Source organism: Pogoniulus pusillus, chromosome 2 (genome assembly GCF_015220805.1).
Source record: "Pogoniulus pusillus isolate bPogPus1 chromosome 2, bPogPus1.pri, whole genome shotgun sequence".
Classification (NCBI taxonomy): Eukaryota; Metazoa; Chordata; class Aves; order Piciformes; family Lybiidae; genus Pogoniulus; species Pogoniulus pusillus.
The window spans coordinates 22,369,548-22,395,192 of record NC_087265.1 but is presented as its reverse complement, the minus strand read 5'-3'; the positions used below and the strand labels follow the sequence as shown (position 1 = coordinate 22,395,192).

The 25,645-nt window shown below is 42.4% G+C and overlaps 1 protein-coding gene across 1 annotated transcript in view; it reads left to right on the top strand.

Annotated features, from left to right (window-relative positions):
- The window catches only part of ITGAV (integrin subunit alpha V), a 70,836-nt gene that overhangs the window by 6,853 nt on the left and 38,338 nt on the right, over window positions 1-25,645 (top strand). Inside the window, exons 3-12 of the mRNA XM_064158201.1 lie at window positions 14,049-14,140; window positions 14,629-14,743; window positions 16,428-16,489; window positions 18,390-18,435; window positions 20,016-20,141; window positions 21,097-21,141; window positions 21,322-21,365; window positions 22,125-22,181; window positions 22,794-22,846; window positions 23,249-23,451. Coding sequence (XP_064014271.1) covers window positions 14,049-14,140; window positions 14,629-14,743; window positions 16,428-16,489; window positions 18,390-18,435; window positions 20,016-20,141; window positions 21,097-21,141; window positions 21,322-21,365; window positions 22,125-22,181; window positions 22,794-22,846; window positions 23,249-23,451 — 843 coding nt within the window. The remainder of the gene's footprint in view (window positions 1-14,048; window positions 14,141-14,628; window positions 14,744-16,427; window positions 16,490-18,389; window positions 18,436-20,015; window positions 20,142-21,096; window positions 21,142-21,321; window positions 21,366-22,124; window positions 22,182-22,793; window positions 22,847-23,248; window positions 23,452-25,645) is intronic.

Below are 25,645 nucleotides of genomic sequence, written 5' to 3'. Positions count from 1 at the left end.
TTTCTTCATGCATAATACAATGTTTGATGCCATATGTTGTTATAACAATGCCTTACTGCCAGTACAGTGTAAACTCCCCCTTCTTCCTGATCCTACCTACCTCATAAGGTTAACAGGGGTCAGGGGAGACCTGTGCTTTCCTTGGCAGGGTATAGGGAGCAGAAGATTTGAGTGCTCATTGGTGGTGCTGATGAGAAAATGTGTTGTGTAGATGGCTAAACAGAACCTCTGCAAGATTTCAGGTTCTTAGATCACTACCTCAAGACTTGTGCCATGTGATTTGTAATTCTAGAGGTACTGCTTAGCCTTGCAATACAAGGCAGATTATTATTTTTTCCCTCCTAGATTATTTAGCTGTTTTGTTCATAGGCAAAGTAGCACAGGTTCTACATAGTTAATTAGATGGGTTTCTTCAGAGTTCTTTTCTGATTGTTTACAGCTAGTGACAAATCTGACCTGTGGCAATCATGAGAACACTAGTGCTTGTGTTTTTTCTCTTTACCTGTGGGTGCCAAACTCCCTGTGTGGAGCTGCAAAATTGTAACTCCTATAAGACAGACTCCTATTCCTTTCTCCTGCTTCCTTGTGTCATGCAGCATAGCTGGCAGGTCCTGGACCAGGCCAAGGCTCAGAATCTGAGAGCAAAGAAGAGGCTGTGTTTCTGGGCTGCCAATGTAGCAAGGGAATGGAGGGAAGACAAGTCTTGTTCTGAGTGTGTGGGGCTGTGTTTTTCTGCTCCTCTTGTGGCTGTATCACAAATAGCTGTGAGGAGAGTTTTACAGACATCCAGGAAGCAAGAGGTTTTGTTCCCTCTCTGTTACTATTTTTTCTTATTAAGCATTTTTAGTTTTGGTTTTGTTCAGGCTTTATGGGTTCTTTTCCTCACTATACAAAGGCCACACTGAGCTCAGCTGCACAGCAATGACTACATACGGAGTTGGGTTTTATTTTCCAACACTTGCTTTTGGCTTAAATACTGCATTGGCACAAAAGTGTGGTCATTTATATGAGACAAATGCAACAGCTATTAGGTAGGCCATGAGAGAAGGTACTGAGCTGCTTTATGGTGATCTGTGATGTTGCTCAAGACCTTGCTTTATTGCAGCGTTGCTTGTTACTTGCATTTACCCTCACCCCAGCTTCTCTGGAGGAAAGTGATAACTTGTGAAGCTTAGAGTTTCTGATAGTACCAAACTTACTGGTTTGTTTCTTCCTGTGCATGACAGCTCAGCTCCTTCAGGAGGGGAGCTGGGCAGTAGGAGTCCACTGGTGGAACTTGCATAGCTTTCATACTGAAAATAGATGTATTCCTCTCCCTTGCATGCCCTCCCAACCAGCCTGTAACTCAAAACCCCTTATTAAAGGGTTTTAATGACAATTTTTAACCTGTTGACCAGAACAGAGAGTGTTCTCTCACTGTTGCTCTCCAGCATATATTCTCATTTCAAAGGGCAGTCTATTTGCAGAGGAGAAGGGGGTTCTGCCCTTCTGCGTATGTTTCAGTGCATATCATGCTAGCTGCTTTTGATGTTCTGGTATACATGGTGACTCTGGAAGGCAAAATATTTATATCACACATTAACACTTCCCAAGTGTAAAGATGCTCCACTGTTTGGCTTTGGAGCCATTTAGCATTGACATCAGTTGGCTTTGATTTAACTTAGTTATGACTATATGAGAACTGCCTAACAAATGCATGTGGAAGAAACCACCCTTGGATTCAGGGGTGCAAAGAGCAATGTTCTGCACGTGTTTGTGCATGTGTGGCCAGAATTTAGAGGAAACTTACTTGGAAAGGTTTTTGAGTGTCTTTCAGGCTGGTTTTTGGCTTTTAGGAGCACGTAAAGGTTAAAGTTGAAAAAGGACCCAACCACCAGAGCAAGTTCATTTGCATGCAGCTTTTGCTGACACTCACACACACACTATTGCTTGTGTCTCTTACTCTAAGGGGTTATCCTGCAAATCTGGATGGAATTAGATCTGATAAAAAAGTTCCTTATTCCTGTTTGCTTTGTTAATTCAGAAGCTAAATTTGCCACTGTCACAGAACCAAAGTTTTTAGTACTTGTGCTCCTGTCTATCTTGACTTCTTGCTGCAGTTGCCACAGCACTGCCACAATTTCAGTTGCATTATATAAAATACTTGGGATTTTTTCCTCCTTTCTGTGTCAATTAACTGTCACAGTTTTGGAATGTGTAGGAGACTGCATTTCTCCAGGAAAAGAAGCAGGAGAAATTCACTTTCTCAAGATACTGTAGTCCTGGAAATTGTCCCAAGCATAAACAATATCAGTAAATCTTTTCCTGTGCAAGGTGTTTTATGTTGCACATTCAAATGACCAAAACCCACAAGGGTGGGAAAATATTTGTCTTCATTCTTAACCCTTCTCCACTCCAGATAGTTTAGTGACTGGAAGTTTAGTTTCTTATTGTTGTTTTAATCTGTAGCAATAGGGGCATATTCTGGGAAAGAAATGGTGAGCAAACTGCTCGTGCACCTTGCTGAGCCCTGATACTGCTCTTTGTTCAACACTGACTGGAGAGGTGGTTCCTGTCTTGGAAAGCTTAGCAGTTGGCTTCATCTGCCAGCTACTTAGCAGCTTTTTCCAGGAAAAACATATATCTTGTGGGTAAACTGTAAAAGGAATGCAGTTAATATAGCAGTTCTTTTCCTGTTTCTGATAAATTTTGAGACAAAAGTGCCTTTTTTAAAGGCACATCTGCCTCCTCTTTTCTCCTTCCACACCCTTTTGTGGACTACCACAGCAAAGCTTGCATATTGCTGAAAGTGTTTCTATAGTCTTGCTCAGGAAAAAGGTTCTTGAAAAAGTTCATGTTAGTCTTAGTTTGTATGATGGTTCAGTTATTTTTTTCTGTGTTTTTAAAATTACTGGTTTTATTTTGCAGGGGAAGGCTCAAAAGCCCACTGAGCCAGAAAACAAAACCAATGAGTGGTGTGGGTGGTCAAATGTGTTTATTAGCAGAACAAGTCATCTATATGTTTTTCTTTATACGTTATACAGCTTGCATACCTGGAACAGTAGAGTGGGTACCCTTAGCTAATTGTCTGACACTTAGATAAATACCTCCATTACTTAGCTATGGAATTTGAGACCAGAATCACTCTAAAATGATATTTTATTGTCATTCTGACCAGCAAAAAAATCTTTAGAGACCCTTGTAGCCAATTGGAGTTAATCAGGCTGTACATGAGAACAATATGTAGCAAATTAATGTAAAACAAATGAGTTTCCTGTGTGCTTGTTTTCCAAAAGGAAGCAATCTGCATAATTGTATTCTTTTACTTTTCATCTATGGGGTCCTGGCTCTTCATCAGTCAAGATCAGTGGGAAGTGGGTTGGTGGAAAGAGCATTTCTTCGTGTTCCTATGAATCTTCATAAAGATGAAAGAGGAGGGTTTGTGATGATAAAGTTATTCTTGCAAAAACCTGACAATTCTTTAAGGAAAACTTTGAGAAAGCCTCTATCTGCTCCAGCACAGGATGCCTGAAAATGCAGCTCTTTGTCAGCATTAAAAAGGGCAGTTCTGAGACTTGTTTCAGGAGCTCCTGCCTTTGGAATCATTTGGTGCAACACAGACAGCTCTGTGAACTGTTACAAAGGAAAATATGCTCAGAAACCAACTTAAACTTTCTCTGCTGATGAACTGCAGATTTCTTGAGCAGAATTTCATTTTCAGCAGAGAAAGATCTGCTTTCTCAGACAATGAATTGTTTTGCTCTTCACAGACATGTAGCGTCAGGGATTGATGTTCTGCTATGTTGTCATCCCTTCTGCTAAAAGCTTTCCATGCTACTTTCATATCTATCAGATCTCAGAATTCATGACTGGGGAAACATACAGAAGCTGATGAATACTAGAAACTAACAGCATCTCAAATGTTTTCAGCTCTGTGTGGTGTTTTGATTGCTTTGGAAAAAGAATTTAGTGTAGTCTCCAGATGCATGAAGCCGTATCACTTTGACACTTGTACTGTCCATTCTCTTTACCCTTTCCCATGTGTTTTGACATGCCACAGTAATTTTAGAGCAATGATTTGTTGTGAAATGTTTTTGGATTAAATTCTTTTGAGACTGGTTATTTTGATCTGTTCTAAAAGCAGAAAGAAGATTCTGAAAAGGAAAATGCTTACAAAAATGCTCTCCTGATTGCTCCGTATGCTTGCACATATTTTTTTCTATCTCCAAGTGGGTGATTTTAGATAATAAGAGTCTTTGGTATGGAAGCTTTAACCACCAGTTTGGCATTGTTATTTACACCTGTGACCTATTTCATTTGAAGTGGTTATTTTAACTGCCTTGTGCATCTTCATGCTGTAGCACTGCACAGCATAAGATGTGCTGATGTTGGGAAGCTGTGGCTGGAGTGGGTGTCATGAGACTATTTGCCTTTTGGAGGCTTTGATCACTCGCCCAAATGAGTCAGTTGCTCATAGCTCAATCTCTTCCATTTATGGAACAAGGAGACAGATAAGGAGGTGTGGGATAGGTTGGTATTTAGTGAGAATAGCATGTGTTGGCAAAGTGCTGGTTTATTTTTAGGTAGCTGTTTCATTGATGTTGGGATGCAGTCTGCATGGGGATTGCATCTCAAAGGGTATGGATTTAGTTAGCAGTAAAGCGGTGCATCTAGAGCTGCAGCAGAAGGGATTAATTTTTCTTTCACTAGATCCATCCTTACTTCAGTCCCCTTGGAGTTTGGTTATTATCCTTATCACTGTGGGTGTAACTGAAGCCTGCCCTGGGCTCTGAACACAGATGAGGACGGCAGAATGTATCAGACCTCCTCCAGATCTTGCTATAGCTGACAGTGGAAAATTGCTCATGCTTCTGTGATTAGGTAGGCTCCTGCATGGATACTGTTGGCACTGTGTGTGCGTGTGTGTAGCTGGATCTCAACGGTATGATGGGTTGGAAAAAAATAACCAAACATCATTCTTTTGTTGGGCCAAAGGAACAAATGCTTTTGTTCCAGCACCATCCAGGCAAAAAAGCAGGATTTGTAGGTATGAAGTGGAATAGTAGGAAGCTCTGTATGCCCCTCTCACTGAGTCATTAACTAAACACTGTGGCTAAACCAAGGTTGCTAAACCATCAGCTGCCTCACAGCATGGGGAATTTCAAGTCAAGATAAGCTTGTACTTGTTGGCGCTTGCCTCGCTAACAAAGGTTGGAATCACTCAGATTTTGGGTGGAAGACAAATGGAAAACAGCAAAGTTTGTCTTTCTTTTAGCTAGCTGCTTGAAATTTACCTAGGAGAGTCAACATCACTTACTTTGACATAGTTACAAAGACATTTATTTTAATGAAAATTCTGCAAATTGGGTGACTATTTAAATTTTGCAACTTCCTAAATGTTCACAGTATGCTGACACTGAACCAGGCTTCATCAGTTCACTGCCTGAATTTGTGATTATCTCCGTCAAGTCTGGCACTAAAGATCAGAGCAAATGTTTTAGTTCAGTTCTCTCATTGCTGTGCAAGCAGGCAGCTTACAAGTTATACCTCGACTGCAGTCGTGGTGTGGTAACATCATTGTCACTGTAACTGGGAACATATCACAGAGTGTCAGGGGCTCTTCAAATACAACCCCCCTGCCAGAGCAGGATCACCTATGCTAGATCACACAGGAATGCATCCAGTTGAGTTTTGAGTATCTCTAGAGAGGGAGACTCCACAATCCCCCGTGGCAGCCTGTTCCAGTGTTCTGTCACCCTCACAGGGGAAAAAAATTTCTCCTCGTGTTTCCATGAAGCTTCTTGTGCCTCAGCTTCCACCCATTGCTCCTTGTCCTGTCATTGGGCATCACCGAGCAAAGCCTGGCTCCGTCCTCCTGGCACTCACTCTTTACATATCTATCAACATTGATGAGGTCATCTGTCCATCTTCTCCAAGCAGCAGAGCCCCAGCTCCCTCTGTTTCTGCTCATAAGAGAGATGTTCCATTCCCTTTCATCATCTTTGTGGCTCTGCGCTGGACTCTTAAGCAGTTCTATGTCCTTTGTGAACTGGGAGGCCCAGAAATGGACACAGTACTCCAGATGTGAGCACAGTAGAAGGGCAGGAGAATCCCTCTTGACCTACTAGGCACAGCCCTTTTAATACAGACCAGGATGGTGTTGCCCTTCCTGGCCACCAGAGCACATTGCTGGCTTGTGGTCAACCTCCCTTCAACTAGGACCTCCAGATCCTTTTCCCCTTTGCTGCCTTCCAACAGGCCAGTCCCCTACCTGTAGTGGTCCCTGGGATTGCTCTTCCCCAAGTGCAAGACTCTACACTCGCCCTTGTTGAATTTCATCACGTTTCTCCCTGCCCAGCCCTCCAGCCTGTCCAGGTCTCACTGAATGGCAGCACAACCTTTAGGTGTCAGCAGCAAACTTGTTGACAATGCATTCTGTGCCCTCATCCAGGTCATTGATGAATATATTGAACAGAACTGGTCTCAGTACTGGCCCCTGTAGGACTCCACTAGTTACAGACCTCCATCCCATTGACCACAACTCTCTGGCTTCTTCTCTTTGTCCAGTTCCCAATTCACCTCACTACATGATCATACAGACCACATTGCCTTAGTTTAGCCAGTTTACTTTGGAAAAAGAAGGTGCCATTTCTCCAAAGATGATAGCTGAAAGAAACTCAGCACTGGAAGAACTTTTCATCTTTTTATTATACTTGTAAGGTAACTTGGACTGGTTTTCCCCCCTTTTTTCTGCAGTTTCTACTGGGAGTTCTACTCATCTTTCCCTCTCTAATTTCCATTTATAAGCTTAAATACCATGTGGCACTGTAAACAGTGAAGTGGTGATGTTCTGTTGGTCCAGCAGCAGCACACCTGTGTAGTGAATGTTTAAAATTTTAAAGCCTTGACCACCCCATCTGCAAAGTACTTTGCCAGACAAGGCACTGCTTACTTGACACCTCAGCCTTTTTTTCCCCAGTGAAAGAGTTAAGTGAAAATCACCATGTGATGTCTGCAGTAGTGAGACGGAGTAAAGGAAAAAACATGGCATAAGCTGCTTTTTACAGATAGGAAGTAATACCCTATGGGCAAATGACATAATCCTGGAATTAATGACCCATCAAGTCCAAGTCCCTGCGGTGCCTGCACTTTATCCTGGCAAACAGTACTGTATAAAAACTATGTTTTCTTCAATAACTCCAGTCAGAACAGAGTATGTATTGCCTGGATGCATCTGTTGGAGTGCCTGTTTAAAATGGACAGCACTGATTTAAAGGCATTTCTGAGAATTTAGAGAAACCCAGCAGTGGCTATGAAAATTGTTACAGGCTGCCTATAGCACAGCAAAATGTTGGCCTGATTTTATAAATCCCTCTATGTTTAAGCCCTGCTTGTATTGTTGTTTGCTTTGTTTAATAGAGGCACTTGATGCCGTGGTGGGAGTACTGATAGATAGTAGGCTGAAGATGAGCCAGCAGTGTGCCCAGGTGGCCAAGAGAGCCAATGGCATCCTGGTCTGCATCAGGAACAGTGTGGCCAGTAGGAAAAGGGAGGTTATTCTGCCCCTGTACTCAGCACTGGTCAGGCCACACCTTGAGTACTGTGTCCAGTTCTGGGCCACACAATTCAAGAGAGATGATGAGGTGCTGGAACATGTCCAGAGAAGGGCAACAAAGCTAGTGAGGGGTCTGGGACACAAAGCCTATGAGGAGAGGCTGAGGGAGCTGAGGTTGTTTAGCCTGGAGAAGAGGAGGCTCAGGGGTGACCTCATTGCTGTCTACAACTACCTGAAGGGACATTGTAGCCAGGTGGGGGTTGGCCTCTTCTCCCAGGCAACCAGCAACAGAACAAGGGGACACAGTCTCAAGTTGTGCTGGGGGAAGTATAGGCTGGATGTTAGGAGGAAGTTGTTGTCAGAGAGAGTGATTGGCATTGGAATGGGCTGCCCAGGGAGGTGGTGGAGGCACTGTCCCTGGAGGTGTTCAAGAAAAGACTGGGTGAGGCACTTAGTGCCATGTTCTAGTTGACTGGTTAGGGCTAGGGGATAGGTTGGACTGGATGATCTTGGAGGTCTCTCCCAACCTGGTTGATTCTATGATTCTTTGTGTGGGGGAAGGTTTAGACATGCTGGAATGTGTCCAGAGAAGGGCCATGAGAATGATCAAAGGGCTGGAGTACCTCTCCTATGGGGACAGACTGAGAGTTGGGGCTGTTCAGGCTCCAAGGAGACCTTGTTGTGGCCTTCCAGTATCTGAAGGGAGCTACAAGAAAGCTGCTGAGGGACTTTTTAGAAGGTCAGATAGTAACAGGATTAGGGGGAATAGAGCAAAACCAGAGAGGCTGTGAAGTCTCCTTCTCTGGAGACTTTCAAAACCCACCTGGATGCATTCCTGTGTGAACTATCATAGAGAATCCTGCCTTTGCAAGGAGGTTGGACTCGATCTCTGGAGGTCCCTTCTTTATTCTGTGGTTTAGACTGGATGTTAGGAAGAAGTTCTTAACCATCAGGGTAGTGAGATAATGGAACAGGTTACCAAGGGAGGTGGTGGAAGCCCCATTCCTGGAAGTGTTTAAAGCCAGGCTGGATGTGGCTCTGAGCAACCTGATCTAGTGTGAGGTGTCCCTGCCCATGGTAGGGGGGTTGGTGCTAGACTATCTTTGAGGTCTGTTTCAGCCCTGACAATTCTATGATTCTAAGGTTTGTTTTTTTTAACTACCACTGAAAAATTATACCATGATCCAGTGATAATAATGTTGAGTTCTTTCTTTGTGCCAAAACACAGAAATGCTGAAGTCAGTCCTGTATCATCCTGTAACAAATCTACTTTTATTTAGCTAAAACCTTAGCTAACTCTGATTTGCTTCATTTCTAAGTGTTCTTTATGTTTATTTTTTCCAGTGAGGAAGAGAAACCCAAATGGTTTCTCACTTAAAGCAAGGGAATTTTTGATGACAGGGTGTTTTCCAGATTTTCTGAGAACATTAGTTTTGCTTCTGGACCTAAGGGAAAGGCTAATAATCTGTTTACTTGGGGAACCTTGAATGACTAAAGGTGTTTTTTTGGTCTAGTTGTGGTTTCCCATTTTTTTTACTGAAAAAAACATAAAATGGCTTAGGCAGGAAAGGACCTCAGACATCATCTACACTAACCCTGCTGCTATGGGCAGATAGACTTGGTTGCTCAAAGCCTCATCCAACCTGGCCTTGAACACCTCCATGGAGGGGACGTCCACAGCCACTCTTGGCAGCCTGTTCCAAAGTATCACTACCCTCCTACTGAGGAACTTCTTCATAAAATTTAGTCTAAATCTACTTTCCTTCAGCTCCAGGCTGAAAAACCTCATCTCCAGGCTGAAAAACTTCAGCAGAGGTTCTCTAGCCCTTCAATCATCCTTGTAGCCCTCTGCTGGACTCATTCCAACAGTTCTATGCCTTTTTTATGATGGGGATACCAGAACTGGTTGCAATAGTCAAGATGGGGGTCTCAAAAGGTACAGAATCACCTCTCTTGACATGCTGACCACATTGCTCTTGATGCAGCCCGGGATATGGTTTGCCTTCTGGGCTGTGTGAGTTCACTGCCAGCTCATGGTGAGCTTCTCATCAATCACAGGATCACATCTGTTAGAGATTGGAAGGTACCTCTGGACATCATTGAATCCAACTCTCCTGCCAGAGCAGGACCAGAAATTCTAGTGCAGGTCACACAGGAACACATCCAGACAGGGTTGGAAAAGTTCCAGAGAAGGAGGCTCCACAGCCTCTCTGGGTAGCCTATGCCAGTGCTCTGGGACACTTACAGTCAAGAAGTTCTTCCCCATGTTGAGGTGGAACTTTGTGTGCTGCAGCTTACATCCATTGCTCCTTGTGCTGTCCCAGGGTGCAAGTGGCAAGCAGAGGCTGTTCCTGTCCCGTCCTTCCTGACCCCCAGCCCTGAGATATTTATAGACCTCTCTCAGTGTTCTCCTCTCCAAGCCCCAGGGCTCTTAGCCTTTATGTCTTAAATGCACTTTGCGTTGGTACAGCCAGTTGCATGCTGAACAGCATCTGCTCCTCTTCTGGAGCAAATGCAGAGATGGACAACAAAGCTGGGGAAGGGCCTGGAGAATAAATATTATGAGGAGTGACTGAGGGAGCTGGGGGTGGTTAGTGTGAAAAAGAGGAGGCTGAGGGGTAGGTTTAGATTGGACATTAGGAAACAATTTCCCCCAGCAAGAGTTGTCAGGCATTGGAATGGGCTGCCCGGGGAGGTGGTGTAGTCACCAACCCTGGATGTGTTTAAGTTATTTGAATGTGATGCTTGGAGATATGGTTTAGGGTGAACCTTGTAGAGTAGGGTTCTTTGTTGGACCTGGTGATCCTGAAGGGCTTTTCAAACCTGAATGTCTCTGTGATTCTGTTATTCTCAAGACTCCCTAATTAGAGAGTCTCCAGAAGCTTTGTATGCATGATTAACCTCGTGGCAGATTGTGGTTTACATTCATGTGCAGCTGCAGTGATGTTACACAATTTCACTGTGTTTATAAAATATTTATGTTTATAAAATATTTTTGCTATAGTAATGTACACTGAGATTTATTTAGCCAGACTTTTCCTGGGACTTGTTTTAGTAGGTGGTGGGGCTTTTTTAAGGATAAGCATTTCTAATTTATTATTTAAGCCTTCAGAAATTATGACAACTTCTGAAGTCGTCACCTTTGGAAATTACTGAACTACTTTTGGAATATTAATAAATTACATTTGGAACTTAACCTGGGGTCGCATTCATTTGCTTTCTGATTGGGAGATTTGGGGGGTTTTACATGCCAGCTTTTGACTATATCTTAACGCCTAGATGTTTACCTGTTAAAAGTCAAAGACAGGTTTCTAAAGTTATCCTCAATTTGTTGCTGAACCAGCCCTTTTTCATTATTGTGGATACAATTTTATTCCCTTAAACTTGAGGAAGACTTTTTTATTGCTGCTGTCCTGGACATTAATTCTTCTTTGAGGGGAGGAAGCAGTGCTTGCAGCGCAAGAATGCCCAGGGCAAAAGCAGAGAAGGGCTGTTTTGGCAGCATCTGTTGGTTAAACTACTGGTTTCCCCTCTTCCACAGTGCAGTCACCATGGACTGTAGGCACATAGCACCAGCGATGGGTGCTCTGTCTTGTTTTATTGCTTTGTGCTGTCTCAGCTGATGCATTCAGCCAAAACCCAAAGGAGCTCATTTCCTTAACCCTGTGATAAAATGAGATTGCTGACCACTCTGGCTGCTTTCCTGCTGTTGCAACATGACTGTTCTTTCTACTTCCTGCTTACTCTTTTAAACTTACATGGAGAGTTTGAAGTCTAGGTGCTTTTAGAGTAGCTAGCACAACACGACTCTGCTTTACACTATAAAATTGCTACACTGCCTCTCAGTTTAGTCATAGATACAGAATTGTCAGGATTGGAAAGGACCTCAAGGATCATGTAGTTCAAACCCCAGTGTCAGGGGCAGGGACGCTTTCCAGTAGATAAGGTTGCCCAGAGCCTCATCCGACCTGGCCTTAAAACTTCCAGGGATGGGGCTTCTACCAGCTTCTTTCTCCCTGGGCAACCTGCTTGAGTGTTTGGTGAAGAACTTCTTCCTAATGTCTAATCTAAATCTACTCTCCTCTAGCTTGGATCCATTTCCCCTAGTCCTGTCGCTAGATGTTAGTATCCAACAGCAGAGAAAGGTGCAGGATGCCATCTTATAACTGTTCTTTACTTCTATATTTAAGCCTTTATTTGGTAAGGAAAGCTGAGAGATTTCTTCGTATTGGAGAGTAGCTACACAAATAGAGGGTAGAAACCAAGTCTGTTTTTCTGGGCTGTGTAACTTTGGGTGTGGGTACTAGCAGAGTGAACCAATTTTAAGTCCCTGATGCTGCCAAAAGGGATGTAGTTCTGCAGCCATATGTTTGTGTCTTCTCAGAAGGTCAGCACTACTTCCCTTCACATGCAGTCAGCTGGGCTGGTCTCCGATCCAGTTGAATGTTTGTTTGTTTGTTTTTTTTAAATAAGGTTCATACTTAATTTGTTCCTGATGTGACTACGTAACCAAAGGTGGTAGTGCCAAGGAAAGAGACAGTCAGGAGGAACGCACAGACAGGAGCAAACATGAACTGCTGCCTCTCTTTGTGGAGCCTTCATCTGAACCTAACTCGAGCCACGCAAATTCATCCTTTGAGCAGAACTGGTTTTGGGTGGAGTAAGTCAAAGCTGATGATGACTGTGCTGGTTTGGGAATTACCCACCCTCCCCCAAGGTTAGGAATTCACCCAGACTAAACTATGTCATCTGAAAGTTAATGAATGAAACTGTATTTATAGCTTTGCATGATTACGTGCTTACATGGGCTTTCAAAACCCACTCCCCTCCTTCTTCCTTGTTTCCAAGTCCTCTCCCTTATCCTGGGATCGCTCTTATGTGCAGGGTGAGCTGGAAAAGGGTGGCAAGAGGTGTTAGAAAAAGATTGATTAGTTTGAGCTATGCAGATCTAGGCAGAGGAGTTAATACCACAGGCAGACTGCCACAGACTGACTTTATCTTTGTGTTCTGTTTTTTATACGCCTAAGCAAAACTAATGAGTGAAACAGACATCACTGTTGCGTTCTTTTCACAGCCAGTGATCTAATTTCTCTCATTAAAGTATTGCAGTTAGCCTCAAACAAGCACAATGATAAACCAGGGGTTTTTGGAGTGTGCAAGAGACAGTTGGTTACTCAGACAACATGTTGACCTGTGTTAGTGTTCTGTACCATCAGAAGGTGACTTGGAGGTCTTCAACTACATTTCTCTCTGTGCAAGGGTAACAGTGTAAACCTTGTAGCATACAGAAATCTGTGCATATATGCTCCTTATCAAGTACCGGTTCATTGAGAGAGTGGAGGAGGGAGTGACAGAAGGAAGTGGGGACTTTTAGCTTTGATGAAATTAGAAGAAAACTACAATAGTTCTCTTTGACACTGTGGAGTTGGCTTTGATTTCTTTATAGCTCTCTAATCTAAGACAGAAATTGCCCAGGTAGTTGCTTTGGCTGACTCTGCAGATAAGAACAGCTTTTGTCATCCTTCTCATGGGATTTTCCTAAGGGAAGTAACACAGTTTCTCAAGACAAAACAATTCTTTACAAGGTGTAAGACAAGCAGGTAAGTGTTGATTCAAGTGGCCACAGGTCTGTGATTCATAGTGGGGTGGGGTTTGAGGATTGCCCCAGCAGTCTGTGGCAGGGAGGTATGGAAGTTGACCATACTGACTCCTTTAGCATTAGCACTGGAAGCCAGCAAGTTAGGTGACTTTTGAAAGCTGTCTTCCAGGGTGTTACATCTACTTTCTCGTTAGGCTGGCAAAGTCTCCCTCATTATTCCAAGGAAAGTTCCTAAGAGACACTGGATAATTCAGAGATTTTAACATTTGCAATTGAAGAAACAATGCTTGTAGGTTGCTTCTCGCAGCCTGTGTCACTGAACAGTTGACATGCAGACACCAGTGCAGATTATCATTACTGTTCTGTATGGAAAACTCTCCGTTATTCCTGTTCCTAAATGCTCTTTCACTTGACTAGCTCGTCAGCATGCAGGTTGCAGAATTCTGTGACTCCAGTGACATTCAGAATACAGATGGTAATACTTGGTAAAAAAGTAGAAGAATTTCTGTCTTGATTGTAGCCCAAGCTCACATAATTTAACCAGGGCAGTGTTTCTTCCAGAAGCACTGGTCCTAGCTTGGCTTTGGCACTGATTCTTGAGTGGTGCTGTAATCTGACGTGAAAGTCAAGTATCTGAAATATGAGCCATTTACTGTCTTGCTGTCAAGGATGCTATAAACTTTGCTCTCCTACAACAAATCAGTTTTGTACTAATGCAGAAATATTTGTTTGTCCATCTCTTTTTGCATATACTGAATCTTTTTCAAAACCTATTTGCATGACATTCCCTGTCACTGTTTTGTGCTAAATTTTGTACTCACTTAAACCAATGACTTAGCTTTTTTTTGTTTGTTTATTTGTTCTTAGTGTACAATTTCCTGTGCAACTATTTTTCTTTCTTTAATTTCTTTCTAGGCAACAGAGATTTTGCTCCCGATGATCCACTGGAATTTAAATCTCATCAGTGGTTTGGAGCTTCTGTGAGATCAAAAAATGATAAGATTCTGGTAGGTTTTCAATGCCTTTCAGATGTCTCAATAATGGGATACTGTGGTGGAGAAGATGTGAAAGATCTGGGTAACTCAGAATTTAAACAAAGTCTGAATGTGACTTCTCTTTGGAATGTATTGGTTAAGCTTTGTCTTAGCTGTTTGCAGACAAGGGGTGTAGTATTCTTTCTGGCTTTAAGGAAAGTAGTAGAATGAGATTGTCAGAAAGTATCATAAAGTCTTGATGAACTCTTTCTAGCTCTTGCTTTAAGAAAATATTGTATCTGAAGTTTTTGTGATAAATAGGGTACTTCTGAAAATGCAAACTGGTGATACTCCTGCCCCAGTACTGATAGTACAAATCTTTTCTAATAACACGTGACACATCTCCCAAGATTTGGTTCTGTTACTGTTCTATGGAAAATTGGAATGCCATTGTAGTATGCTGTGCCCCCGAGCATTTTGAAGAAGACTTTGTTTCCTCACTGTCTCGTGTTCTTCCTTAGGCCTGTGCCCCCTTGTACCACTGGAGAACTGAAACGAAACAAGAGAGAGAGCCTGTAGGAACTTGTTACCTGCTTGCTGGATCAAAATCTGTGGAATATGCACCCTGCAGGTCAAGTAGGTGTAAAGCACTTCATTACTTTTCTCTTTGGGATTTTTCATGTGTTATATTTTGTGTATGTTAGAAGCAGCACGTTCTGCAGGGATTTCTGTTTTCCATGTGTAGCCTCATATCAGACAGAAAAGCCCCAAAGCTAGATCCAAACATCTGAATTCTCCATCACCTGTTGCTCAGGATGCAGACCTTGTTTCCTCTACTTCAGGCCAGGGTAAAATCTTAGAGCTAAATATCATTTGAATCGAGGATTTCTGTTTTTGAGTGCACTGTTACTGTAGTAATCCCTTGAGCAAAACTATGTAGCAAGGGCTTCTTCAAAGACCAACTCAAGAATTTTCTGCAACTTAGTTATTGTTATTCAAATTCTTTAAAGGGAAAGCTCATTTTAGAAGACAAGGCTTTGCACAAGTGGGATCTCTGATTTTCATATATGCTTGTGTATGTAGCAATGTCTTGGTTTAATTATAGAATCGTTAAGGTTGGAAAAAGCATTTAAGGTCATCAAGTCCAACCATAACCCTGCTACCATGATCACTAAACTATATCCTGAAGCACCGCATCTGCATGCTTCTTGAACACCTTCAGGGATGGTGACCCTACCACCTCCTGAACAGCCTTTTCCAATGCTTCACCCCTCTTTCAGGATAGAAATTTTTCCTCATGTTTGACCTAAACCTCCCCTGGCACAACCTAAGCCTATTTCTTCTCATCCTATCAGTAGTTTCTTGTTAGAAGAGACCAACACCTCACTCCAGCCTCCTTTCAGGTAGTTGTAGTAGTTTGTGCTTGAGCATTTTGAACCTCATTTTATAACACTTTGCATTCCTATCATGTTGTTGAGTCAGTGGATTATTCACAGGCGTAAACCCTGTTTTAAAATATAGAAGTCTAAAAGTTCAATGTCGAGGCCAGGCTTATTTATTATTTTTATTTGCTGAAAATCCTTGGTGAACAGCAGGAAGGAGTTACAGCACAGTCCAACACAAGAAGTAGTTAAATGTATATTAAAATAAATCATGCTAGTTAAGCTGCCGTACTTCTAGGTAAGATGGTTTCAACATTTCCACTCTGGAGCTGTGTCAGATTAACTCAGCCATAACAGTTTTTGCTAGGGTGAGTCTCAGTGGGTTGACAACTTTTCAGCCAGAGATGACTTTTTCTTCTGTTCTAAGCCAATATTTGAAACAGGTTACAGCTGTGTATCTTTCGGATTTTTATTCCATACCAAAACTCATATCCTGGATAAAGTCAAATATTTTTCTCCAAACTCTTAAAAATTAAATACAAAGGAATAGAAAGTTGCTGTTGACTTCATATTAGGTTAGAACATATGTTCATGTCATATGTGTGTTAGGACCACAGGATGTTAGGGTTTGGAAAGGCACTCTGGAGATTATCCAATTCAAACCCCTGCTAAAGCAAGGACAGCCAGAGCAGGTTGCTCAGGATCGCATCCAGGCAGGTTCTGAAAGTCTCCAGAGCTAACCCTAAAATTGTTACAGCATCTGGTTGTGAGTTCTTCATAAAGGGAAATGTTGGTTTATGATAAAAAAATTCTGAGTTTCAAGTTGAGCAGTACAAGGCTATCTAGGGAGATGCATTGGAAAGTATCCACAGAATTATTATTGATAATGTTTATGTTATTTATTTCTCTCTCACTTTTCTCTCAATTGTGTTTTGTAGCCACTATTGATGCAGATGGACAGGGGTTTTGTCAAGGTGGATTCAGCATTGACTTTACAAAGGTATGTGAGTCTTTCTCAAGTCCTACCAGGTAGCAGAAAGCTGCTAGCTAACAAACACCCTGATGCAGACCACATACTGGAATAGCTGTTATGGCAGTAAATGAGAGCTACCATTCCTGGGGAGAAAAAAAAAAAAATCCCTATGAATCACAAAAACATCCAGGTCAGTAAAGCTCCTCAGGATCACAAAGTCCAACCTGTAACCCTACTCTACAAGATTCACCTTTAACCATATTCCTAAGCACCACATCCAGGGTGGGTGACTCCACCATCTCCCTGGGCAGCTCATTCCAGTGCCTGACCACTCTCTCCGTAAAAAACTTTTTCCTAATGTTCAATCTAAACCTCCCCAGTCACAGCTTGAGGCCATTCCCCCTTTTTCTGTCTCCAGTTGCCTATGAGAAGAGACAAGCAGCAGCCTCTCCACAATGTCCCTTCAGGTAGTTGTAGACAACCATGAGGTCTCCCCTCAGCCTCCTCTTTTTCACACTAAACAGCCCCAGCTCCCTCAGCTCAAACACATCCTTGTAAATAACCAACAATAACTTCAGATCACTTGGGTGTTATGAACCTCTTTCTTCCTACATTTTGACAGCGACATGCTTTCACCTCTTGTGGGAATCATCACTTGAACAAATGATCTGGTTTTCCAGCCTCATGCCATAGTGCTGTTGTAGCTAGGCTTCGAGTGAAACAAACTGCAGTAGGCAGGATTTTAGAGATGTGTTTTCAAGGGATTGGTGCACAGAGAGCATTACTTCTTGAGCTGCTGAAGACCTGGTGAACAATGTTTTTGTGAACTATGTTTTATTTCCCTCCTCTGCTAGCAGAAGTAGGCTTTTCCTTTTTTTACTGTCTATGTTTCTTCTACTTCCATGTTCTCCCTGCTCTCTGCAGTTGTTTGGGGTTTTTTTGTGAGTTTTTATTTGTTGATTTTTAATTCACCACTGCTTTGTAAATCCAAGCACAGTACCACCGTGCACAAATCTGAGAGTTCACTGTAGTTTTTTATATTCTTCAGTGTGGTTTGGACATGATGATAAGACCACACAAGTCCTATTGGTGATGTGGCAGTTCTTTTGGTTCCTCACATGTTGTGATTGGGTCATATCCCTTCCCTCTTTGCCTGAAGACAGAGGAAATATACCAAGTTCACTATAGGACTGTGAGTGACTTACTTTGTGTGTACCCCTCAGGCTTACTGTGCAGACTGTAGCCCCAGTTAAAACCAACCTTGGGCTCTAATCCAAAATCCTAGCTGAGTGGGCAAGCCTGGGTGGAAGACATCTCCAAATCTCTGACCAAGATTTTTCTGAGTGGTGAATATGTGAGTTTTTTAAGAGTGGCTTAATTACGCAGCAAAGCCTGTGGACCAATTCAATACTTCGGAAGAAAATTCCCAGCACTGGGATAGCTCATGTGGTTGTGGTTTCATCAAATGGATGGCAGTAGCACCAAGGAATATGGAATGAGGGAGTTACATCGTAGCTTTTCTCAATTAAACTTTTCTAAAGGCAAGTTAGAGAAAATGGCAGGGACAGAAGTTGAAGCTGGTTTTCAATACTGGCCTAAAAATGTGTGATGGTTTCCTTGTAGGCGCCTCAAAGTGTTCTCCTACTTGTCCTTTTGTTGTCTTAGATTTCTGTGGGTGGAAGGGTCTGCTGGAACAGCAGAATTCTCCCTAGAGTTTGAAATGGGTGAAACAGAGAAGTCACTGAAGGTATATTGTTTATCTTAGCATTCTGCAAGATGCATTTTTAATTGTTCCTTCAAAAAACAAAATACATTGGGGTTAGTGAAGCTACAGTGACACACGTGTGGCATTGCTTCCTATAAACATAGGACATGTTCTCTCCTCTTTAGATGAGCTTAAGGTCCTTTTTTTCTTTTCCTCTCCAAGGGGGACAGAGTGCTGCTTGGAGGACCTGGAAGTTTTTACTGGCAAGGTGAGACACATAATTTAAAATGCAAAGAAAGCTGTTCTCTCTTATTTTTCTCTTTATCCTCTTAGTCATTTGTCTTTCAACCACTAGCAAAGTCTCTGCTAGTAAGAAAAAATACTTGGAGGTCTTTTCCAGCCTTAAGGATTCTCTGATTTTTTTCTTCATCCTTTAAAATATTTCCTGAATAACCAAGGCAGTCACAGATTAAAGTTGAAGTAGTCATTTTATAACTATGTTTTTTGTCTTTCAATAAACCCTGTGATCATTGTAAAGGCATTTTCCCAGCAACGTAGAATTTGCTTCCACTAGCAGATGAAGTTTCCTGTGGGATGTGTTATTTGTTGTTTCAGAAGCTACATGTTTTTTTAATTTCTGGCAGACCTATGAAGCATATAATTTCAACGATAGATGTACTCTGCAAAGAGATCTATTATTTGATGGCAAAGATGTACTGCACTTGTCCTATATTGATCTGTTTGTGCCATGGTGCAGTTTTTCCTCTGACTATGCTGTTTACACAGAGTATTACCTATCTATTTTGCTAATGTGGGCTTCAATCAGTATTTGCTCACAGGATCATCCCGCATTTAATTCTCTGTTCACAAGATGGTGCTGCTACAACCAAGACACAGCAGCCAAACATTGCTGCTTGTTTTTTAACATAGATACTCATGTTTAGGAAGAATTTTGTGGCTTGAGCCAGTCTATGTGCAGGTGGAGCAGCACAGGGGCTCATTTCCAGTCCTGTGTTCGAAACTGATAGAAGTGGAATGATTGAAATTAAGCTGGAGATACAGTGTAATACAGGTGATATTCGTGTATCCATTTTGTTGCTTTTTGGCAAAAGTGACATCTTATCTGTTGAACTAGCCTTGCTGACTTCGACTGCTACTGAAAAGGAGAAAAAAGAAATCTCAACACTGGACAGAAGACAAAATAATATATTTGTATAAACTAGATTTCCCCCTCAGATTTGTATTCTGCCATTCTGAGATGCTGGAGTAGTAGTTTTCCCTGTACTTGATGCAGCTATGAGTGTGTATGTGATGTGCTCTTCTGCAAGAAATACTGTGATACAAGATGTAGTAGAAGGAAAGAGAAGAATGTAATCATCATCTAGTGGCTAGTGAAGGGAAAGCAGAGAACCCTGGAACATGCTGAGCTTGTTTTATTAATTCCTTGTCTGACATGTTAAGCTCTCATACTGTAATGTTCAGACAAGGAGTTCTTAAGATCTTGGTTCAGACTCAGCTCTGCAGTCCCATAAGCATATGTTCAGTGTTAACTAAATGAACAGTCCCATGTAAGTCCTGGCATGCATTTAGCAGTGCCTTCTTTTCTCAGTGAGACCTCTTGATGTGCTTTTGATTAAATACGTGCATAAATCTTTGCTGAAGTAGGATCCACATTTTCCCTTCTGCCTTTTCTATCTCTGCTGCTGTAGGCTGTTATCTGGTCAATGTTGTGGAAGAGTTGTTGCTTTAGAAGCAAGCATTCAGTGAATGAGTCCTGTTGCTTATGAATGAGTGCACTTGTTCTGTTTGTGGTTTTAAGCTGTGGTTTGTTTGTTTTTTAATCTTTAGGCCAACTTATTTCTGATCGAGTGACAGAAATTGTGGCTAAATATGACTCCAAAGTCTACAGCACGAAGTATGATGACCAGTTAGCAACCAGACCTGCCAGTGCTGCTTTTGATGACAGCTACTTGGGTGCGTAGTTTGAAAAGGGAAAGAACCTCCCAGTACTTGGAGAAACTCAACTTGTGCTATTCATATTTAAGTCTAAATTGCATTACTATTAATTTCATATTTGACAGCTAAGGAGCTACTTCCCTGGTAATGTAGCGGTGTATGTGTGAGGGAAACTTAGTTACCTTTCCATAAGCTTGATTCAGAAAGCTTCTGATGACAAAATAAATGGAAATATTGCATGAATTTATGTACTCTGTGATTCAGGCTGAATATGGGTCTGGCCAAGGTAGGATTTTTATGTGAGAAGTTAGTTTGTGTTTTTGTTTGTTTGTTTGGTTTTTTTTGAAAAGCAACTGTTACTAAATAATACACCAAAAGAAAAAAAATAATTGTATTTGGGAAGAAAAATAATGAAGAGAGTCCCTTAGAGGAGCGGAAAATCATCATTTAGCTTCATATATGTCTAACTGGGTCCAGGGGAAAAAAAAAAGTGAGGGTGGACCAGGACACTTCCAGAGGGGTAGTTTTTAAATCTTCATTTTCTGAACTCAGATTCTTGGATGCTGATGAATTCCAGTCTACTCATGTAGATGTTTGGATATGAGGAACAAGTTCTTTACCAGGAGGGTAGTGGAATATTGGAACAGGTTGCCCAGGAAGGCAGTTGAGGCCCCATCCCCAGAGATATTCAAGGTGAGGTTCGACAGGGCTCTGGGCAACCTGATCTAGTTGAAGATGCCCCTCTTGACTGCAGAGGGGGCTTGACCTTCGGAGATCACTTCTAACCTAGACTGTTCAATGGTTCTATATAGCTGTTCATAGCCTAAGCTATTCAGAGGCGTTACTTATTCCACAGCATTTTAAGATAATTTGAGGGCTGTGCTTGGAGACCTAGGAAAAGTGTAAAGAGAGATGAAGACTTTTTTTTAAGAACGTTTTTAAAGTGACTTAATGATTTTTGTCTGTTGATCAGGTTATTCAGTGGCTGTTGGAGACTTCAGTGGTGATGGCATTGAAGGTAAGTTGTAACACATGTGAATAGGCTAGGGCAGGTCTTTCAAATAAATGGTGTATAACAATACAGTTCAGAGATACAGTGCAGAGGAAAATGCATAAAGCACCAGGAAAAAGCTCTTTTCAAACAGTCAGGATGCTTTAGTTGCTGAACATGACCTGGGTTTTTTGCTTTGTGTTTCAGACTTTGTATCAGGAGTTCCGAGAGCCGCAAGGACTCTGGGCATGGTAGGGAATTTGAAATGTTAATTTTTACAATACATAAAAAAGAGAAAAGGTCCTGGGGGTCTGGGATGATGAAAAGCTCAACATGAGTTGGCAATGTGCACACGCAGCTCAGACAGCAGCTGTGTGCTGGGCTGCAGCAAGAGCAGTGTGGCAAGGGGGGCAATTCTGCCCCTTTACTCTGCTCTCCTGAGACCACCTGGAGTACTGTGTGCAGTTGTGGAGCCCCCAACACAAGAAGGATGTGGAACTGTTGGAGCGAGTCCAGAGGAGGCCACAAAGATGCTCAGAGGGCTGGAGCAGCTCTGCTATGAGGACAGGCTATACAAGAGTTGGGGCTTTTCAGCCTGGAGAAGAGAATGCTTCAAGGAGACCTTGTAGTGGCCTTCCGGTATCTGAAGGAGGCCTACAGGAAGGCTGTGGAGGGACTATTGACAAGGTCTTGTAGTGACAGGACAAGAGGTAATGGGTTTAAACTGGCAGATTTCACCTAGATGTTAGGAAGAAGTTCTTTCTAGTGAGGGTGGTGAGACACTGAAACAGGTTGTCCAGGGAGGTTGTGGATGCTGCCTCCTTGGAGGTGTTTGAGGCTAGGTTGTATGAGGCCTTGAGCAACCTGTTCTAGTGGGAGGTGTCCTTGCCTATGGTGGGGGTTTGGAACTTGATGATTTTTGAGGTCCCTTACAACCTAAACCATTCTATGAATTTGTAACAAATACGAATGATGTTGCTCTGCTGTAATGTGTATTTCTTTATCTGCAGGTGTCTATTTACAATGGGAAAAACATGTCTTCCATGTACAACTTCACTGGGGAACAGGTATGTGACTTTATTCATTGTGGTGGGTGAGCAGGCTATTCCTAAAGAAAGATGAGATGTTGAGGCAGGATTTAGGGTACTAACATATACAACAATCTGTGTGTTATTAGCATCTGGGACATATTATAAAATCTGTAAGAATCCTAAACGTGTCCATTCCGCAAGTTCTCATCTTGTATTGCTGTGTGAAAACCAATCTTACTCAAAGGATGGAATGCCCAGGGGTGTTGTGGAGTTTCCTCACCTGGACACATTCAAAACCTGCCTAGATGCGTTCCAGCGTGACCTGCTCTAGGTGATCCTGCACTGGCAGGAGGGTTGGACTTGGATTATCTTTTGAGGTCCCTTCCAACCTCTAAAGCTGTGTGATTCTCTGAATTGCTGTCAGTTATCAGAATTGGGAAAGAGGACTGGATTGTGGAAGGGGGAATAGGAAAGTTAACTAATCAGTTTGTTTTCTAACAAGAGTAACGAAAAGAAAATTTAAGGAGAAAGGCAACAAAGTCGTGTGGTACATACTTCCATGTTGCTAACATCTTTTCTATACAGCTTTGTGTAAGCTTGTCTGTGTTTTATCATTAAAAAAAGTTGGGTTTGAATTTTGTTTTCCAGATGGCTGCATATTTTGGGTATTCGGTGGCTGCCACAGATATCAATGGGGACAAGTAAGTGCCCTTTGCACTCCACTGCCACCCAGCTTGTTTCTGGAAAGGAAAAAGGAAGTTTTCATTACACAGTCTCTTCTACAACACAGGTTTTGATCCTTGCTCCTGGTGTTATGTCTACCTGTGTCACACACTTTGTGGCTGGCAGTGAGCATTTAACAGTTATAGGTTTGTTGTTGTTTTTACTGATGTAATGCCCATGTGTGTTCACATGCTGTAAATGCATTCCCTTCTGGCATGTTTGTGCTTACTTGGGCAATAAATGCTTGCCTTCACTTGCGGCTCAAAGGTAAGTAACTCTCACTTTGAGTTCAGTGTGAGTTAGTCCTACTAGTGAATGCTCAGAGGATGAAACCAAGTTTTCATGCTGTTACTGAAGAATCTTCTCTTTCTTTGGTCCAGTTACACAGATTTATTTATTGGAGCCCCTCTCTTTATGGACCGAGGTTCTGATGGGAAACTTCAGGAGGTCGGCCAGGTTTCGATTTGCCTTCAGCGAGCCTCTGGAGGGTTTCAGATCACAAAGCTGAATGGTTTTGAGATATTTGCGAGATTCAGCAGTTCTATTGCACCTCTAGGGGATCTAGATCAGGATGGCTTCAATGGTAGGACATTATTTGTTGATCAATATTTTCTGTTCATAGATGAAATCTAGAAAGCACACTGGCTGTGGATTCTGCACACAAACATGAGGCATTCCAACCATGACTGAATGTTGGACACTAAGGTTTAGACTCCTTTCGATGCTTGTATGCTACTTCTAACAATGCTAACAGGAGTTACATGTAGGCATCGAGCAGAGACTATACCATTTACACTGCAGAATGGATTATTTTAGCTCTTACACTCGTCAGCTTGTTGCTGTACAGTAGAAACGTCAATGAAATACCTGACTCTCCTCTGTCACTTGTTAGGACATGTTCACTAGCATTTTTCTGTTTCCATTGCTTAAAGCCAATTTTCCTCTTCACAAACTCAGTGATGACTGCAGAGAAGCTTTTGTTCTAGAGAACTGGTTGCAGATGTTCTGATAGAAGAAATTTTCCTGAGAAAAAAATCTGTAGCTGGATTTTTGTCATTGCTTGGGTTTTTTTTAACTTCAAAATGGAAGAGTCACATAACAGCTACAGCCAGCTGTACTGTAGAATCCTTAAGGTTGGCAAAGACCTTTTGGCTTATCAAGACCAACTGTAATGCACTCACCATGACCGCTAGATTATGTCCTGAAGTGCCATATCTCCACCTTACTTGACCAGCTCCAGAGGTGGTGACTCCACCATCTCCTTGGGCAGCCTGTTGCAACATCTCACCACTGTCTCAGTAAAGAAATTTTTCCTCATATCCAATCTAAACCTCCCTTACCATGGCTTAAGTCCATTTCTTCTCATTCTATCACTAGTTACTTGTGAGAGGAGACCAACATCAGCCTCAGCCCAACCTCCTTTTAGGTGGCTGTAGAGAGCAATAAGATCTCTCCATCTTTTCTTCTTCAGACTAAACAACCTCAGCTCCCTCAGCCACTTAACGTACACCATGCTCTCTCAACCTCTCACCAGCTTCACTGCTCTGCTTTGGACAACCTGCAGGACCTCAGGGTCTTCCCTATACTGTGGCACCCAAAATCAAACACAGTGTTCAAGGTGTGGCCTCACGAGGGCCAAGTACAGCAGCACCATCATTTCCCTGCACCTGCTGGGCACTGTTTTTGATCCAAATCAGGATGCTGTTGGCCTTGGCCACCAGGGTACACTGCTGGCTCGTGTTCAGCCAACTGTCCACAAGCACCCCCTGATTCTTTTCCACCAGGCTGCTTTCCAGCCACTCTGCCCCAGGCCCTGTAGTGTTGCTTGGGGTTGTTGTGACCAAGCTGCAATACTTGGCACCGTTGACCTCTGTCCATTTAATTAATTGGATGAGAGATCTAAGTATGATGCATCTGAGTTGTGGACTTCAAAACGTGTTGCTGGTGCTTCTTGTTTCTTTACTTCTGAGAACACTGTTTTGCAAATTCTACTCCAGTGTTGGAGAAGAGGAGACTAAGGGGTGACCTCATTAATGTTTATAAATACATACAGGGTGGATGCCAAGAGGATGGAGCCAATGACAGGACAAGGAGCAGTAGGTGGAAGTTGAGGCTTAGGAAGTTCCATGGAAACATGAGGAGGAATTTATTTCCCTGTGAGGATGACATAAGACTGGAACAGGCTTCCTAGGGGGGCTGTGGAGTCTCCTTCTCTGGAGATATTCAGAACCTGCCTAGACACATTCCTATGTGATCTGGTATAGATGATCCTGCTCTGGCAGGGGAGGTTGAACTGGAGGAGCTTTCCAGCTGCCTTCCAGTTCTGTGATTCTGTGTTTCCATAAGAGTGGGTAGGAATCAGAGTTCCACAGATACTGTTACTTTTTGGCTTTTGCATTCTCTTTTCAAGCTCTGTATTTTCTGACCAATCAAAAATAAAAATAGGCTAGTATTTCAGATTACCAGGTAGCACTAGTTAAGTTTCTTTAAATGAAAACAGAAAATCATAGAATAATGTGGGTTGGAAGGGACAATTTTATTTGCTAATAGTGTACAGAATTAGCATGAAGATGTAGTATCACTGCAGCTGTTTACAGAAGACATTGGAGTGGTCACATTGGGTAGCCAAAATTCTCGTCTGTTGATGTGATTATTCAAAAAGTTTTAGAATCATAGGGTGTCAGGGGCTGGAAAGAACCTTGAAAGATCATCTGGTCCAGCCCCCCTGCCAGAGCAGGATCACCTAGAGCAGATCACACAGGAATGCGTCCAGACAG